Genomic DNA, 17,599 nt, shown 5'->3' with positions numbered 1-17,599 from the left:
GCTATGGGGAAAGAGCGGGGCAGTGGGATTAGTTTGGAGATTGATACAGGGCTATGGGGAAAGAGCGGGGCAGTGGGATTAGTTTGGGATTGATACAGGGCTATGGGGAGAGAGCGGGACAGTGGGATTAGTTTGGGGATTGATACAGGTCTATGGGGAGAGAGCGGGGCAGTGGGATTAGTTTGGGGATTGATACAGGGCTATGGGGAGAGAGCGGGGCAGTGGGATTAGTTTGGGGATTGATACAGGGCTATATGGGGAGAGAGCGGGGGAGTGGGATTAGTTTGGGATTGATACAGGGCTATGGGGAGAGAGCGGGGGAGTGGGATTAGTTTGGGATTGATACAGGACTATGGGGAGAGAGCGGGATAGTGGGATTAGTTTGGGGATTGATACAGGGCTATGGGGAGAGAGCGGGGCAGTGGGATTAGTTTGGGGATTGATACAGGGCTATGGGGAGAGAGCGGGGCAGTGGGATTAGTTTGGGGATTGATGCAGGACTATGGGGAGAGAGCGGGGCAGTGGGATTAGTTTGGGGATTGATACAGGGCTATGGGGAGAGAGCGGGGCAGTGGGATTAGTTTGGGGATTGATACAGGGCTATGGGGAGAGAGCGGGGCAGTGGGATTAGTTTGGGGATTGATACAGGGCTATGGGGAGAGAGCGGGGCAGTGGGATTAGTTTGGGGATTGATACAGGGCTATGGGGAGAGAGCGGGGCAGTGGGATTAGTTTTGGGATTGATACAGGGCTATGGGGAGAGAGCGGGGCAGTGGGATTAGTTTGGGATTGATACAGGGCTATGGGGAGAGAGCGGGGCAGTGGGATTAGTTTGGGATTGATACAGGGCTATATGGGGAGAGAGCGGGGGAGTGGGATTAGTTTGGGGATTGATACAGGGCTATGGGGAGAGAGCGGGATAGTGGGATTAGTTTGGGATTGATACAGGGCTATATGGGGAGAGAGCGGGGCAGTGGGATTAGTTTGGGGATTGATACAGGGCTATGGGGAGAGAGCAGGGCAGTGGGATTAGTTTGGGGATTGATACAGGACTATGGGGAGAGAGCGGGGCAGTGGGATTAGTTTGGGATTGATACAGGGCTATGGGGATATGAGCCATGAGGAGGCCACTCACCATTTTCATGGGGACCCGATAGATGTGTTCCCGACACCGGACCTTGAGGGTGATTTCCCGGGGAGCAGCCGGTATCACACCGATCACCACCACATCGTCAGACTCGCACAGGTTCCGGCCTTTCTTCGGGGAAGCACGGAACACCTCCAGGCCCCTGAGGTTCCTGTCTGCATCCCTGGGAGAGTTAGAGAGAGAGTGAGCGCGACAGAGAGAGAGAGAGCGCGACAGAGAGAGAGAGAGCGCGACAGAGAGAGAGAGAGCGCGACAGAGAGAGAGAGAGCGCGACAGAGAGAGAGAGAGAGAGCGCGACAGAGAGAGAGAGAGAGAGCGCGACAGAGAGAGAGAGAGAGAGCGCGACAGAGAGAGAGAGAGCGCGACAGAGAGAGAGAGAGAGAGCGCGACAGAGAGAGAGCGACAGAGAGAGAGAGAGCGCGCGACAGAGAGAGAGAGAGCGCGCGACAGAGAGAGAGAGAGCGCGCGACAGAGAGAGAGAGAGCGCGCGACAGAGAGAGAGAGAGCGCGCGACAGAGAGAGAGAGAGCGCGCGACAGAGAGAGAGAGAGCGCGCGACAGAGAGAGAGAGAGCGCGCGACAGAGAGAGAGAGAGCGCGCGACAGAGAGAGAGAGAGCGCGCGACAGAGAGAGAGAGAGCGCGCGACAGAGAGAGAGAGCGCGCGACAGAGAGAGAGAGAGCGCGCGACAGAGAGAGAGAGAGCGCGCGACAGAGAGAGAGAGAGCGCGCGACAGAGAGAGAGCGCGCGACAGAGAGAGAGAGAGCGCGCGACAGAGAGAGAGAGAGCGCGCGACAGAGAGAGAGAGAGCGCGCGACAGAGAGAGAGAGAGCGCGCGACAGAGAGAGAGAGAGCGCGCGACAGAGAGAGAGAGAGCGCGCGACAGAGAGAGAGAGAGCGCGCGACAAAGAGAGAGAGCGGACATACCTGATGGCTTTAAATACCCGGCGAGTCTGCATCGTGGGCAGGGTGGGCGAGGAAGGTGGCGAGGGCGATCCATCCCTGCGACTCGTTGATCTGTGGAGAGGGAAGCACGGGCTCAGTACGACAGACACATTGTCGGGTGTTAACCCACCCCTCAGCTCCGTCTCCCCACAGCCCTCCCTCCCCCTGCACCGCCCCTCACCCCAGTCAACAGCTCCCGCTCCGTCCAAACCTCTCGGGGCACCCCATCCGACGGCTATTCGACTGCGAGGGGCTTCACACCCCAGCCCAATCCTGCCCGCTGTGGCTCCTTGGCGCCACACTAGGCCGGGTCTGGAGCCTGGACCTTCCCTGCGCGGCGTGCAGGGTTGGATTCAGTGTCAGCCGCGACCCACGGACGTCCCGTCACCCGTGGTTGGACAGTGAATGACCGAGGGTCAGGAGAATTATGTCACACGGCGACTTCACTCCTGCCACCCAGTGGCCAGGATCCGCAACGGCACCTTGACGTCTTATACATATCAAAGCGGTTTCGGAAGTGTTTACATGGGCATTTACAATGAGCGGACATGCGAGTGTTTGATGGGACAGTGTAGAGGGAGTTTTACTCCGTATCTAACCCCCTGTACCTGCCCTGGGAGTGTTTGATGGGACAGTGTAGAGGGAGCTTTACTCTGTATCTAACCCCGTGCTGTACCTGCCCTGGGAGTGTTTGATGGGACAGTGTAGAGGGAGCTTTACTCTGTATCTAACCCCCTGTACCTGCCCTGGGAGTGTTTGATGGGACAGTGTAGAGGGAGTTTTACTCCGTATCTAACCCGTGCTGTACCTGCCCTGGGAGTGTTTGATGGGACAATGTAGAGGGAGTTTTACTCTGTATCTAACCCCGTGCTGTACCTGCCCTGGGAGTGTTTGATGGGACAGTGTAGAGGGAGCTTTACTCTGTATCCAACCCCCTGTACCTGCCCTGGGAGTGTTTGATGGGACAGTGTAGAGGGAGCTTTACTCTGTATCTAACCCCCTGTACCTGCCCTGGGAGTGTTTGATGGGACAGTGTAGAAGGAGCTTTACTCTGTATCTAACCCCCTGTACCTGCCCTGGGAGTGTTTGATGGGACAGTGTAGAGGGAGCTTTACTCTGTATCTAAACCCTGTACCTGCCCTGGGAGTGTTTGATGGGACAGTGTAGAGGGAGCTTTACTCTGTATCTAACCCCGTGCTGTACCTGCCCTGGGAGTGTTTGATGGGACAGTGTAGAGGGAGCTTTACTCTGTATCTAACCCCGTGCTGTACCTGCCCTGGGAGTGTTTGATGGGACAGTGTAGAGGGAGCTTTACTCTGTATCTAACCCCGTGCTGTACCTGCCCTGGGAGTGTTTGATGGGACAGTGTAGAGGGAGCTTTACTCTGTATCTAACCCCCTGCACCTGCCCTGGGAGTGTTTGATGGGACAGTGTAGAGGGAGCTTTACTCTGTATCTAACCCCGTGCTGTACCTGCCCTGGGAGTGTTTGATGGGACAGTGTGGAAGGAGCTTTACTCTGTATCTAACCCCCTGTACCTGCCCTGGGAGTGTTTGATGGGACAGTGTAGATGGAGCTTTACTCTGTATCTAACCCCCTGTACCTGCCCTGGGAGTGTTTGATGGGACAGTGTAGATGGAGCTTTACTCTGTATCTAACCCCCTGTACCTGCCCTGGGAGTGTTTGATGGGACAGTGTAGAGGGTGCATTGTGTTGGGAACATTTGCTGCATTTACTGGCGGGGGCAGTCCCTCCTACTCCCCCCTCCCCACCCTCTCGGATGGAAGAGTACCCACAGGCTTTGATCGAAGTCCACTTCGTCTTCCGAGTCGGAAAGCCCCAGCCCGGAATGCGCAGATCGTCGCCTCCTCTTCCGCCTGTGTCTGCTCTCCGGATCGCTGTCTCCCTCCTCCTCATCCTCGGAATCTGTGGGACAACAGCGGGATTTCTCAGTCTCTCCCTGACAGTGTTGGCACACACCGCCTCTTCTGTCTCTCCCAGAGAGTGTCAGATCTCACAGGGTCCTCTCTCCATCCTGTCCTGCACATAAATATAGCCCGACACTCCCAGCGCAGTACTGAGGGAGCGCCGCACTGTCGGAGGGGCAGTACTGAGGGAGTGCCGCACTGTCGGAGGGGCAGTACTGAGGGAGCGCCGCACTGTCGGAGGGGCAGTACTGAGGGAGCGCCGCACTGTCGGAGGGGCAGTACTGAGGGAGCGCCGCACTGTCGGAGGGGCAGTACTGAGGGAGCGCCGCACTGTCGGAGGGGCAGTACTGAGGGAGCGCCGCACTGTCGGAGGGGCAGTACTGAGGGAGTGCCGCACTGTCGGAGGGGCGGTACTGAGGGAGCGCCGCACTGTCGGAGGGGCGGTACTGAGGGAGCGCCGCACTGTCGGAGGGGCAGTACTGAGGGAGCGCCGCACTGTCGGAGGGGCAGTACTGAGGGAGTGCCGCACTGTCGGAGGGGCGGTACTGAGGGAGCGCCGTACTGTCGGAGGGGCGGTACTGAGGGAGCGCCGTACTGTCGGTGGGGCAGTACTGAGGGAGCGCCGCACTGTCGGTGGGGCAGTACTGAGGGAGCGCCGCACTGTCGGAGGGACAGTACTGAGGGAGTGCCGCACTGTCGGAGGGGCAGTACTGAGGGAGTGCCGCACTGTCGGAGGGACGGTACTGAGGGAGCGCCGCACTGTCGGAGGGGCAGTACTGAGGGAGCGCCGCACTGTCGGAGGGGCAGTACTGAGGGAGCGCCGCACTGTCGGAGGGGCAGTACCGAGGGAGTGCCGCACTGTCGGAGGGGCAGTACTGAGGGAGCGCCGCACTGTCGGAGGGGCAGTACTGAGGGAGTGCCGCACTGTCGGAGGGGCAGTGCTGAGGGAGCCCCGCACTGTCGGTGGGGCAGTACTGAGGGAGCCCCGCACTGTCGGTGGGGCAGTACTGAGGGAGTGCCGCACTGTCGGAGGGGCAGTGCTGAGGGAGCGCCGCACTGTCGGAGGGGCGGTACTGAGGGAGCGCCGCACTGTCGGAGGGGCAGTACTGAGGGAGTGCCGCACTGTCGGAGGGGCAGTACTGAGGGAGCGCCGCACTGTCGGAGGGGCAGTACTGAGGGAGCCCCGCACTGTCGGTGGGGCAGTACTGAGGGAGTGCCGCACTGTCGGAGGGGCAGTGCTGAGGGAGCCCCGCACTGTCGGTGGGGCAGTACTGAGGGAGCCCCGCACTGTCGGTGGGGCAGTACTGAGGGAGTGCCGCACTGTCGGAGGGGCAGTGCTGAGGGAGCGCCGCACTGTCGGAGGGGCGGTACTGAGGGAGCGCCGCACTGTCGGAGGGGCGGTACTGAGGGAGCGCCGCACTGTCGGAGGGGCAGTACTGAGGGAGCACCGCACTGTCGGAGGGGCAGTACTGAGGGAGCGCCGCACTGTCGGAGGGGCAGTGCAGCACTGTCGGAGGGGCAGTGCAGCACTGTCGGAGGGGCAGTGCAGCACTGTCGCTATGCAGGCCAACATGCCATTTTCTTTCTTCACCGCCTGCTGTACCTGCATGCCAACCTTCAATGACTGATGTACCATGACACCCAGGTCTCGTTGCACCTCCCCTTTTCCTAATCCGTCACCATTCAGATAATATTCTGCCTTCCTGTTTTTGCCCCCAAAGTGGAGGGACTGGAGATGCTGGGGTTGTTCTCCTCGGAGCAGAGAGGGTATGAGAGGAGATTTGATCGAGGGGTTCAAAATCCCGAGGGGGTTTGAAGGAGTAACTCGGGAGAAACAGCTCCCAGTGTCAGCGGGTGGGGTAACCAGAGGGACACAGATTTAAGGTGATTGGGAACAGAACCCGAGGGGAAGATGAAGAAACCTTTTTTTTTGACGTGATGAGTGCTCGGGGACTTTGGGAGGGATGGGGAAGGGGGCAGAGTGAGAGGGTGATAATGAAAACATAAGAACTAGGTGCAGGAGTAGGCCATTCAATCAGATCATTTGCTGGAGTTCTTTGAGGATGTAACGAACAGGGTGGATAAAGGGGAACCAGTGGATGTGGTGTATTTGGATTTCCAGAAGACATTTGACAAGGTGCCACATGAAAGGCTACTGCACAAGATAAAAGTTCACGGGGTTGGGGGTAATATATTAGCATGGATAGAGGATTGGCTAACTAACAGAGAACAGAGTCGGGATAAATGGTTCATTCTCTGGTTGGTAACCAGTAACTAGTGGGGTGCCGCAGGGATCAGTGCTGGGACCCCAACTATTTACAATCTATATTAACGACTTGGAAGAAGGGACTGAGTGTAACGTAGCCAAGTTTGCTGACGATACAAAGATGGGAGGAAAAGCAATGTGTGAGGAGGACACAAAAAATCTGCAAAGGGACACAGACAGACTCAGTGAGTGGGCAAAAATTTGTCAGATGGAGTATAATGTGGGAAAGTGTGAGGTCATGCACTTTGGCAGAAATAATAGAAAAGTAAATTATTATTTAAATGGAGAAAGATTGCAAAGTGCGGCAGTACAGCGGGACCTGGGGGTTACTTGTACATGAAACACAAAAGGATACTATGCAGGTACAGCAAGTGATCAGGAAGGGCCAATGGTAACTTGGCCTTTATTGCAAAGGGGGATGGAGTATAAAAGCAGAGAAGTCTCGCTCCAGTTATACAGGGTATTGGTGAGGCCACACCTGGAGTACTGCGTGCAGTTTTGCTCTCCGTATTTACGAAAGGAGACACTTTGCTTTGGAGGCAGTTCAGAGAAGGTTCACTCGGTTGATCCCGGGGGATGAGGGGGTTGACTTATGAGGAAAGGTTGAGGAGGTTGGGCCTCTACTCATTGGAATTCAGAAGAATGAGAGGTGATCTTATGGAAACGTATCAGATTATGAGGGGGGCTCGACAAGGTGGATGCAGAGAGGATGTTCCCCACTGATGGGGGAGACTAGAACTAGGGGGCATGGTCTTAGAATAAGGGGCCGCCCATTTCAAACTGAGATGAGGAGGAATTTCTTCTCTCAGAGGGTTGTAAATCTGTGGAATTCTCTGCCCCAGAGAGCTGTGGAGGCTGGGACACTGAATATATTTAAGGACAGATTTTTGAGCGATAAGGGAGTGAAGGGTTACGGGGAGCGGGCGGGGAAGTGGAGCCGAGTCCATGATATATGTTTCAATGAGATCACCTCTCATTCGTCGAAACTCCATTCTACCCAATCACTCCGCATATCACGAGACTGCCAGGCTGGTCAAAGGGAACTCGGGGGTTGGTGATCTTGCCAGGACTTCTACCGAAAGATTCTCACCTGAGAGGGCCACCTGCTTTTGAATCTCCCTGTCCACCTGATCTGGGTTCTCCTGGTACAGTGTCAGGGTTTTGCTCACCTGCCAAGAGCAAAAGGTGGGACAGACAATGAGAATGGATGGCGCTGGGTCCCGCAGTCAGAACGTTGAGGGTTCAAGTCCCCCTCCAGAGACTTCAGCACGAACAGCGAGGCCCACGCTCCCAGTGCCGGTAGTGAGGGAGCGCCGTACTGTCGGAGGGGCAGTACTGAGGGAGCGCCGCACTGTCGGAGGGGCAGTACTGAGGGAGAGCCGCACTGTCGGAGGGGCAGTACCGAGGGAGCGCCGCACTGTCGGAGGGGCAATGCTGAGGGAGCGCTGCACTGTCGGAGGGGCAATGCTGAGGGAGTGCCGCACTGTCGGAGGGGCAGTACTGAGGGAGTGCCGCACTGTCGGAGGGGCAGTACTGAGGGAGTGCCGCACTGTCGGAGGGGCAGTACTGAGGGAGTGCCGCACTGTCGGAGGGGCAGTACTGAGGGAGCGCCGCACTGTCGGAGGGGCAGTACTGAGGGAGAGCCGCACTGTCGGAGGGGCAGTACTGAGGGAGCGCCGCACTGTCGGAGGGGCAGTACTGAGGGAGCGCCGCACTGTCGGAGAGGCAGTACTGAGGGAGTGCCGCACTGTCGGAGGGGCAGTACTGAGGGAGTGCCGCACTGTCGGAGGGGCAGTACTGAGGGAGAGCCGCACTGTCGGAGGGGCAGTACTGAGGGAGCGCCGCACTGTCGGAGGGGCAGTACTGAGGGAGCGCCGCACTGTCGGAGGGGCAGTACTGAGGGTGCGCCGCACTGTCGGAGGGGCAGTACTGAGGGAGCGCCGCACTGTCGGAGGGGCAGTACTGAGGGAGCGCCGCACTGTCGGAGGGGCAGTACTGAGGGAGCGCCGCACTGTCGGAGGGGTGGTACTGAGGGAACGCCGCACTGTCGGAGGGGCAGTACTGAGGGAACGCCGCACTGTCGGAGGGGTGGTACTGAGGGAGTGCCGCACTGTCGGAGGGGCAGTACTGAGGGAACGCCGCACTGTCGGAGGGGTGGTACTGAGGGAGTGCTGCACTGTCGGAGGGGCAGTACTGAGGGAGCGCTGGTACTGAGGGAGGGGCCGTCTTCCAACAACAACTTATTTATTTAGAAGCTTTAACGAAGTAAAATGTTCCGAGCTGCTTCACAGCAGCGTTAGACGACAAAACGAATTAAATTTGACACCGAGCCACAGAAACAAAAATTTATCATCGGCGACCAAATGGTCAAAGAGGGAGGTTTTAAGGAGCGTCTCGAAGGAGGAGAGAGAGGTCGAGAGGCAGAGAGGTTTAGGGAGGGAGTTCCAGAGCTCGGGGCCCAGGCAACAGAAGGCACGGCCACCGATGGTGGAGCGATTATAATCAGGGATGGTCAGGGGGGCAGAATTAGAGGAGTGCAGAGATCTCGGGGGGTTGTGGGGCCGGAGGTGGTGACAGAGATAGGGAGGGGTGTAGGGGCTGGAGGAGGTTACAGAGATAGGGAGGGGTGTAGGGGCTGGAGGAGGTTACAGAGATAGGGAGGGGTGTAGGGGCTGGAGGGGGTTACAGAGATAGGGAGGGGTGTAGGGGCTGGAGGAGGTTACAGAGATAGGGAGGGTGTAGGGGCTGGAGGAGGTTACAGAGATAGGGAGGAGCGAGGGCCATGGAGAGATTTGTAAACCAGGATGAGAATTTTGAAATCAAGATATTGCTTAACCGGGAACCAATGTAGGTCAGCGAGCACAGGGGGTGATGGGTGAGTGGGACTGGGTGTAAGTTAGGACACGGGGCAGTGAGCACAGAGGGTAATGGGTGAGTGGGACTGGGTGTGAGTTAGGACACGGGGTCAGTGAGCACAGGGGGTGATGGGTGAGTGGGACTGGGTGTAAGTTAGGACACGGGGCAGTGAGCACAGAGGGTAATGGGTGAGTGGGACTGGGTGTGAGTTAGGACACGGGGTCAGTGAGCACAGGGGGTGATGGGTGAGTGGGACTGGGTGTAAGTTAGGACACGGGGCAGTGAGCACAGGGGGTGATGGGTGAGTGGGACTGGGTGTGAGTTAGGACACGGGGTCAGCGAGCACAGGGGGTGATGGGTGAGTGGGACTGGGTGTGAGTTAGGACACGGGTCAGTGAGCACAGGGGGTGATGGGTGAGTGGGACTGGGTGTGAGTTAGGACACGGGGCAGTGAGCACAGGGGGTGATGGGTGAGTGGGACTGGGTGTGAGTTAGGACACGGAGTCAGCGAGCACAGGGGGTGATGGGTGAGTGGGACTGGGTGTGAGTTAGGACACGGGGCAGTGAGCACAGGGGGTGATGGGTGAGTGGGACTGGGTGTAAGTTAGGACACGGGGCAGTGAGCACAGGGGGTGATGGGTGAGTGGGACTGGGTGTGAGTTAGGACACGGGGTCAGCGAGCACAGGGGGTGATGGGCGAGTGGGACGGGGTGTGAGTTAGGACACGGGGCAGTGAGCACAGGGGGTGATGGGTGAGTGGGACTGGGTGTGAGTTAGGACACGGGGCAGTGAGCACAGGGGGTGATGGGTGAGTGGGACTGGGTGTGAGTTAGGATACGGGGTCAGCGAGCACAGGGGGTGATGGGTGAGTGGGACTGGGTGTGAGTTAGGACACGGGGCAGTGAGCACAGGGGGTGATGGGTGAGTGGGACTGGATGTGAGTTAGGACACGGGGCAGTGAGCACAGGGGGTGATGGGTGAGTGGGACTCGGTGCGAGTTAGGACATGGGGCAGTGAGCACAGGGGGTGATGGGTGAGCGGGACTCGGTGCGAGTTAGGACTAGGTGTGAGTTAGGACACGGGGCAGCGAGCACAGGGGGTGATGGGTGAGTGGGACTCGGTGTGAGTTAGGACACGGGGGCAGTGAGCACAGGGGGTGATGGGTGAGCGGGACTCGGTGTGAGTTAGGACACGGGGCAGTGAGCACAGGGGGTGATGGGTGAGTGGGATTCGGTGCGAGTTAGGACACGGGGCAGTGAGCACAGTGGGTGATGGGTGAGTGGGACTGGGTGTGAGTTAGGACACGGGGTCAGTGAGCACAGGGGGTGATGGGTGAGCGGGACTGGGTGTGAGTTAGGACACGGGGGTGATGGGTGAACGGGACCCGGTGAGAGTTAGGACACGGGTCAGTGAGCAAAGGGGGTGATGGGTGAGCGGGACTCGGTGTGAGTTAGGACACGGGGCAGTGAGCACAGGGGGTGATGGGTGAGTGGGATTCGGTGCGTGTTAGGACACGGGGCAGTGAGCACAGGGGGTGATGGGTGAGTGGGACTGGGTGTGAGTTAGGACACGGGGTCAGTAAGCACAGCGGGTGATGGGTGAGCGGGACTCGGTGTGAGTTAGGACACGGGGTCAGTGAGCACAGGGGGTGATGGGTGAGTGGGACTGGGTGTGAGTTAGGACACGGGGCAGTGAGCACAGGGGGTGATGGGTGAGCGGGACTGGGTGTGAGTTAGGACACGGGGTCAGTGAGCACAGGGGGTGATGGGTGAGCGGGACTGGGTGTGAGTTAGGACACGGGTCAGCGAGCACAGGGGGTGATGGGTGAGTGGGACTGGGTGAGAGTTAGGACACGGGGCAGTGAGCACAAGGGGTGATGGGTGAACGGGACCCGATGAGAGTTAGGACACGGGTCAGTGAGCAAAGGGGGTGACGGGTGAGCGGGACTCGGTGCGAGTTAGGACACGGGGCAGTGAGCACAGGGGGTGATGGGTGAGTGGGACTGGGTGAGAGTTAGTACACGGGGCAGCGAGCACAAGGGGTGATGGGTGAACGGGATTGGGTGTGAGTTAGGACACGGGGCAGTGAGCACAGGGGGTGATGGGTGAGCGGGACTCGGTGCGAGTTAGGACACAGGGCAGTGAGCACAGGGGGTGATGGGTGAGCGGGACTCGGTGTGAGTTAGGACACGGGGTCAGTGAGCACAGGGGGTGATGGGTGAGCGGGACTGGGTGTGAGTTAGGACACGGGGACAGTGAGCACAGGGGGTGATGGGTGAATGGGACTGGGTGTGAGTTAAGACACGGGGACAGTGAGCACAGGGGGTGATGGGTGAATGGGACTGGGTGTGAGTTAGGACACGGGTCAGTGAGCACAGGGGGTGATGGGTGAGTGGGACTGGGTGTGAGTTAGGACACGGGGCAGTGAGCACAGGGGATGATGGGTGAGCGGGACTGGGTGTGAGTTAGGACACGGGGTCAGTGAGCACAGGGGGTGATGGGTGAGCGGGACTGGGTGTGAGTTAGGACACGGGGTCAGTGAGCACAGGGGGTGATGGGTGAGTGGGACTCGGTGTGAGTTAGGACACGGGGCAGTGAGCACAGGGGGTGATGGGTGAGTGGGACTGGGTGTGAGTTAGGACACGGGTCAGTGAGCACAGGGGGTGATGGGTGAGTGGGACTGGGTGTGAGTTAGGATACGGGGTCAGTGAGCACAGGGGATGATGGGTGAGCGGGACTCGGTGTGAGTTAGGACACAGGGTCAGTGAGCACAGGGGGTGATGGGTGAGCGGGACTCGGTGTGAGTTAGGACACAGGGTCAGTGAGCACAGGGGGTGATGGGTGAGCGGGACTCGGTGCGAGTTAGGAAACGGGGGCAGCCGAGTTTTGGATCACCTCTCGTTGACGTCGGGTAGAATGTGGGAGGCCGGCCAGGAGTGCGTTGGAATAGTCAAGTGTGGAGGGGACAGATGCACGGATGAGGGCTTCAGCAGCGGAAGAGTTGAGGCAGGGGACGGAGACGGGCGATGTTACGGGTGGGGGGGAAACAGGCCGGTTTCGTTATGCTGCGGAGATGTGGCCGGAAACTCATTTCAGGGTCAGATATGACAGCGAGGTTGCGAACAGTCTGGTTCACTCTCGGATTGATGCTGGGGAGAGGGATGGAGTCAGTGGTTAGGGAACGCAGTTTGTGCCGGGGACCGAAGACAATGGCTTCGGTCTTCCCCCAATATTCCATTGGAGAAAATTGCTGCTCATCCAGAACTGGATGTGGGACAAGCAATCTGACAATTTAGAGACCGGTGAGGGGTCGAGAGAAGGTGGGGAGGGGTCGAGCTGGGTGTGGTCAGCGGACATGTGGAAACTGACTCCGTGTTTCCGGCCGATATCGCCAAGGGGCAGCATATAGCTGAGAGATAGGAGGAGGCCAGGGACAGATCCTTGGGGAACACCAGAGGTAACGATGTGGGAGTGGGAAGAGAAGCCATTGCAGGAGATTTTCTGGCTACGATTAGATCGATCGGAACCAGGCGAGAGAAGTCCCACCCAGCTGGACGACGGAGGAGAGGCGTTGGACAAGGGTTCGGTGGTCAACCGTGTCAAAGGCTGCAGACAGGTCCAGAGTGACCAGGAGAGATCAGTTTACCTTCGTCACAGTCACAAAGGACGGCAATTGTTGTCCTTACTTCTCGGGGGGATCAAGGGGATATGGCGAGAAAGCAGGAATGGGGTACTGAGGTTGCGTGTTCAGCCATGAACTCATCGAATGGCGGTGCAGGCTCGAAGGGCCGAAGGGCCGGCTCCTGCACCGGTTCTTCTACGTTTCTAGTTGTGACTTTGACCAGAGCCGTTTCGGTACTGTGGCAAGGGGGCGGGAAACCGAACTGGAGTGAGTCAAACATTGGAGTTCCGGGAACGATGGTCACGGATTTGGGAAACAACGTGTTCAAGGACTTTGGAGAGCAAAAGGAGGTTGGTGATAGGGCAGTAGCTAGCAAACACAGTGACGTCAAAGGTTGGGGGGTGGGGGGGGGGTTTGAGAGGAGAGGAGTGATAAGACGTTAAACTGAGGCCCCATTTGCTCTCTCAGAAATATAGACAATAGGTGCAGGAGTAGGCCATTCGGCCCTTCGAGCCTGCACCACCATTCAATATGATCAATGGCTGAACATGCAACTTCAGTACCCAATTCCTGCTTTCTCTCCATACCCCCTTGATCCCTTTAGCCGTAAGGGCCACATCTAACTCCCTTTTGAATATATTTAGTGAACTGGCCTCAACAACTTTCTGTGGTAGAGAATTCCACAGGTTCACCACTCTCTGGGTGAAGAAGTTTCTCCTCATCTCGGTCCTAAATGGCTTACCCCTTATCCTTAGACTGTGTGACCCCTGGTTCTGGACTTCCCCAACATCGGGAACATTCTTCCTGCATCTAACCTGTCTAAACCCGTCAGAATTTTATATGTTTCTATGAGATCCCCCTCTCATTCTTCTAAATTCCAGTGAATACAAGCCCAGTCGATCCAGTCTTTCTTCATATGTCAGTCCTGCCATCCCGGGAATCAGTCTGGTGAACCTTCGCTGCACTCCCTCAATAGCAAGAACGTCCTTCCTCAGATTAGGAGACCAAAACTGAACACAATACTCCAGGTGAGGCCTCATCAAGGCCCCTGTACAACTGCAGTAAGACCTCCCTGCTCCTATACTCAAATCCCCTCGCTATGAAGGCCAGCAAGCCATTTGCTTTCTGCCTGCTGTACCTGCATGCCAACCTTCAATGACTGAGGTACCAGGAGTACTCAGGTGGATCTAAAAGATCCCACGGCACTATTTCGAAGAAGAGCAGAGGGGTTTGCTCCCCCCCCCCCCCCCGGTGTCCTGGGGCCAATATTTATCTCTCAACCAACAGATGATCTGGGTCATTATCACACTGCTGGGTGTGGGAGCTTGCTGTGCGCAAATTGGCTGCCGCATTTCCCACATTGCACTCCAAAAAACTGTATTTCATTGGCTGCAAAGCGGTTGAGGGACTTCTGGGGGGTCGTGAAAGGCTCTATATAAATGCAAGTCTTTCTTTCATTGGGGGAAAAAAAAGAGAGTGCGGGTCTCAGACTCCCAATTGCCTTCCCTGGTTGAATAGTACCCGCACCCTCCCAAACCTGAAGGCAGCAGGCCAGGTGGATCAGGTGGTTGAGAAGGCACACGGGACACTTGCCTTTATTGGCCGGGGCATGGAATACAAGAGCAGGGGGGGGGGTTATGCTTGAACTGTACAAAACACTGGGTTCGGCCACAGCTGGAGTAGTGCGTGCAGTTCTGGTCACCGCACTACAGGAAAGATGTGACCGCACTGGAGAGGGTGCAGAGGAGATTTGCCAGGATGTTGCCGGGCCTGGAGAATTTTGGCGACGGGGAAAGATTACAGTTTTACACAGGGCCTTGGCGAGACCGCAGCTGGAGTATTGCGAGCAGTTCAGGTCGCCCTTGCCCAAGGAAGGATAGACTGGCCAGAGAGGGGGAGTGCAGCGAAGGTTCACCAGACCGATTCCTGGGAGGGCAGGACTTGTCGTATGAGGAGAGATTGGGTCGACGGGGGCCTGTATTCACTGGAGTTCAGAAGAATGAGCGGGGATCTCATTGAAAATTCTGACGGGGGTTGGACAGACTGGATGCGGGGAGGGTGTGTTTCCCCCGGGGGCTGGGAAGCCCAGAACAAGGGCTCACAGTCTCGGGATACGGGGTGGGAAATTCAGGAGCGAGATGAGGAGAAACGTTTCCACTCCGAGGGTGGTGAACCCGTGGAATTCTCGACCACACAAGGCTGTGGAGGCCAAATCACTGAATGCATGCAAGAGGGAGACGGACAGATTTCGAGACACAAAACGCCATCAAGGGGTATGGGGGAACAAGCGGGAATATGGTGTTGAGCGAGAGGATCAGCCCGTGGTCATGCTGAATGGCGGTGCAGGCTCGAAGGGCCGAATGGCCGGCTCCTGCACCTATTTTCTCCGTTTCGATGATTGGAAGGGCTGGGGTTGTTCTCTTTGGAACCGAGGAGGCGGAGGGGAGACCTGATTGAGGGGTGTGAAATTCTGAGGGGCCTGGATAAGACGGACCCTGTGTCTCCCCTTAGCAGAGGGGTCAACAACCAGGGGAGGGGGGGGAACAGACTGAAAGTAATTGGGGGAGAGGGGGGTTTAAGAGGGGATTTGCGGGGGAATATCTTCGCCCAGAGGGTGGTGGGTGCAATGCATGCAGCTGTGGGTACTCGCACAGGATTGCGAAGCTGCAGAATTTCGGTGGTCTGGCAGAGCCCGTGTTCCACGTTTTGCAGCCCCCTGTTCCATTATTTTTTTTTAAAAAAGGGGGCCGCTCCTCAAATTCTGGCTGCACTTCAGTCCCGCGCGCTCCTGATCTTCGGGACACCCCGTGCGGAGGGGGAGCGGGCAGGTCCGAGGGCCTCCCTCGTAGGGGCCTGCCCCTGGGCGCGGCCATCGGCCGGGTCCGGACAGCGGGCGGTCGAGAGAGAGGGGGGGAGGGGTCGTTCAGGCCCCGACTGCCTGCCTCTCGTCCGCGGTTACGTCCGAGCCGGGGGTGTCCCCGGAGATGGAGCACGCGGTGTCCACAGGTAGGCTCGCGCGGCCTTCCGCGAGAGGTGGGCGCCGGAGGGACTGGAGAGCGTCGTCACCCCCGGCAACAGAATGTTAATTTGATTCAAGTTTCCTGTAATTGGGTTAATTGTCGGTTTTAGTGTCCCCTTTAATAAGGGGGCACTTAAGTTTGACGCGTGAAAATAGTTGTCGAGCTGTTGAGGTGGGCGTGGCTTAGCCAGTCACGTGATGTTCACAAGACTCAATAAAACCCCGGCCAGTTGGGTTCGAGGAATCCACGATGGGGCAGGTGGTTGTGAGCCTGGTAACGTGTTGTGTGATTGTTAAACCTTCTGCGAATAAACTGACGAGTTCTTAATCTCAATGTGCGGCTATGAATTCTTAAGCAAAGGACCCATGAAGCAAATACATGGGGACAGATTAGGAAAAGGGGAGGTGCAACGAGACCTGGGTGTCATGGTACGTCAGTCATTGAAGGTTGGCCATGCAGGTACAGCAGGCGGTGAAGAAGGCAAATGGCATGTTGGCCTTCATAGCGAGAGGATTTGAGTACAGGGGCAGGGAGGTCTTACTGCAGTTGTACAGGGCCTTGGTGAGGCCACACCTGGAATATTGTGTTCAGTTTTGGTCTCCTAATCTGAGGAAGGACATTCTTGCTATTGAGGGAGTGCAGCGAAGGTTCACCAAACTGATTCCCGGGATGGCAGGACTGACATATGAAGAAAGACCGGATCGACTGGGCCTGTATTCACTGGAGTTCAGAAGAATGAGAGGGGACCTCATAGAAACATATAAAATTCTGACGGGGTTAGACAGGTTAGATGCAGGAAGAATGTTCCCGACCTTGGGGAAGTCCAGAACCAGGGCTCACACAGTCTAAGGATAAGGGGTAAGCCATTTAGGACCGAGATGAGGAGAAACTTCTTCACCCAGAGAGTGGTGAACCTGTGGAATTCTCGACCACAGAGAGTTGTTGGGGCCAGTTCGTTGGATATATTCAAGAGGGAGTTAGATGTGGGCCTTACGGGTAAAGGGATCAAGGGGTATGGAGAGAAGGCAGGAAGGGGTACTGAGGTGAATGATCAGCCATGAACTCATTAAATGGCGGTGCAGGCTCGAAGGGCCGAATGGCCTGCTCCTGCACCTATTTTCTATGTTTCTATAACAGGGGAGGAAAGGGATCTGGAACTCACGGCCTGAAAGGGGTGGTAGAGGCAGAAACCCTCACCACATTAAAAAGTACCTGGAGGTGCACCTGAAGTGCCGTAAGCCTACAGGGCTACGGACCCAGAGCGGGAAAGTGGGATTAGGCCGGGGTGGCTCCTGGTCGGCCCGGGGCGGGCACGATGGGCCGAATGGCCTCTGTCCGTGCGGCGGCTTTGAGCGGTTCGATGAGCCTCACAGTCCAGCTCGTCAGCGGGAGAGCCGAGTCAGGGCTCAGGAGAGTCAGGACGACACGGGGAAAATCAAGGCCAAGGCAGCACTTACCCGGCCGGAGTATACGGGCACGTTGGCGATGCTCCTGGGGTCAAGAATCTTGCGGCGTTTGACGGCAGGACGCCGGACTCTTGGAGGGCATTCGATCAGCTCCACATCGCTGTCGCTGCTTAACTCAACCTGCGAGCGAGCGGGGGGGGGGGGGGGGGGGGGGGGGAGAGAAAGAGACAGGATCAATTATCCTCTCCGATCAGCTCTACCATCTGTTAGCTCAATATCCCCGCCCTGGGAGTGTTTGATGGGACAGTGTAGAGGGAGCTTTACTCTGTATCTAAACCCCTGTACCTGCCCTGGGAGTGTTTGATGGGACAGTGTAGAGGAGCTTTACTCTGTATCTAACCCCGTGCTGTACCT

The 17,599-nt window shown here is 57.4% G+C and overlaps 1 protein-coding gene across 1 annotated transcript; it reads right to left on the bottom strand.

Moving 5' to 3' along the window:
• Positions 1–1,134: 1,134 nt before the first annotated feature.
• LOC139248883 (NFATC2-interacting protein-like) lies at positions 1,135–17,365 on the bottom strand (the record flags this gene model as incomplete). Its single annotated transcript, XM_070872232.1, has 5 exons — positions 1,135–1,309; positions 2,072–2,161; positions 3,885–4,014; positions 7,373–7,451; positions 17,237–17,365. Coding segments are annotated over 5 exons (603 nt in total), but the record flags the coding sequence as incomplete, so codon positions are not given.
• Positions 17,366–17,599: the final 234 nt, after the last annotated feature.

This window comes from Pristiophorus japonicus, unplaced genomic scaffold (genome assembly GCF_044704955.1).
Source record: "Pristiophorus japonicus isolate sPriJap1 unplaced genomic scaffold, sPriJap1.hap1 HAP1_SCAFFOLD_2990, whole genome shotgun sequence".
Classification (NCBI taxonomy): Eukaryota; Metazoa; Chordata; class Chondrichthyes; family Pristiophoridae; genus Pristiophorus; species Pristiophorus japonicus.
The sequence above is the reverse complement of the archived record's forward strand: the minus strand, read 5'-3'. Positions and strand labels throughout refer to the sequence as shown.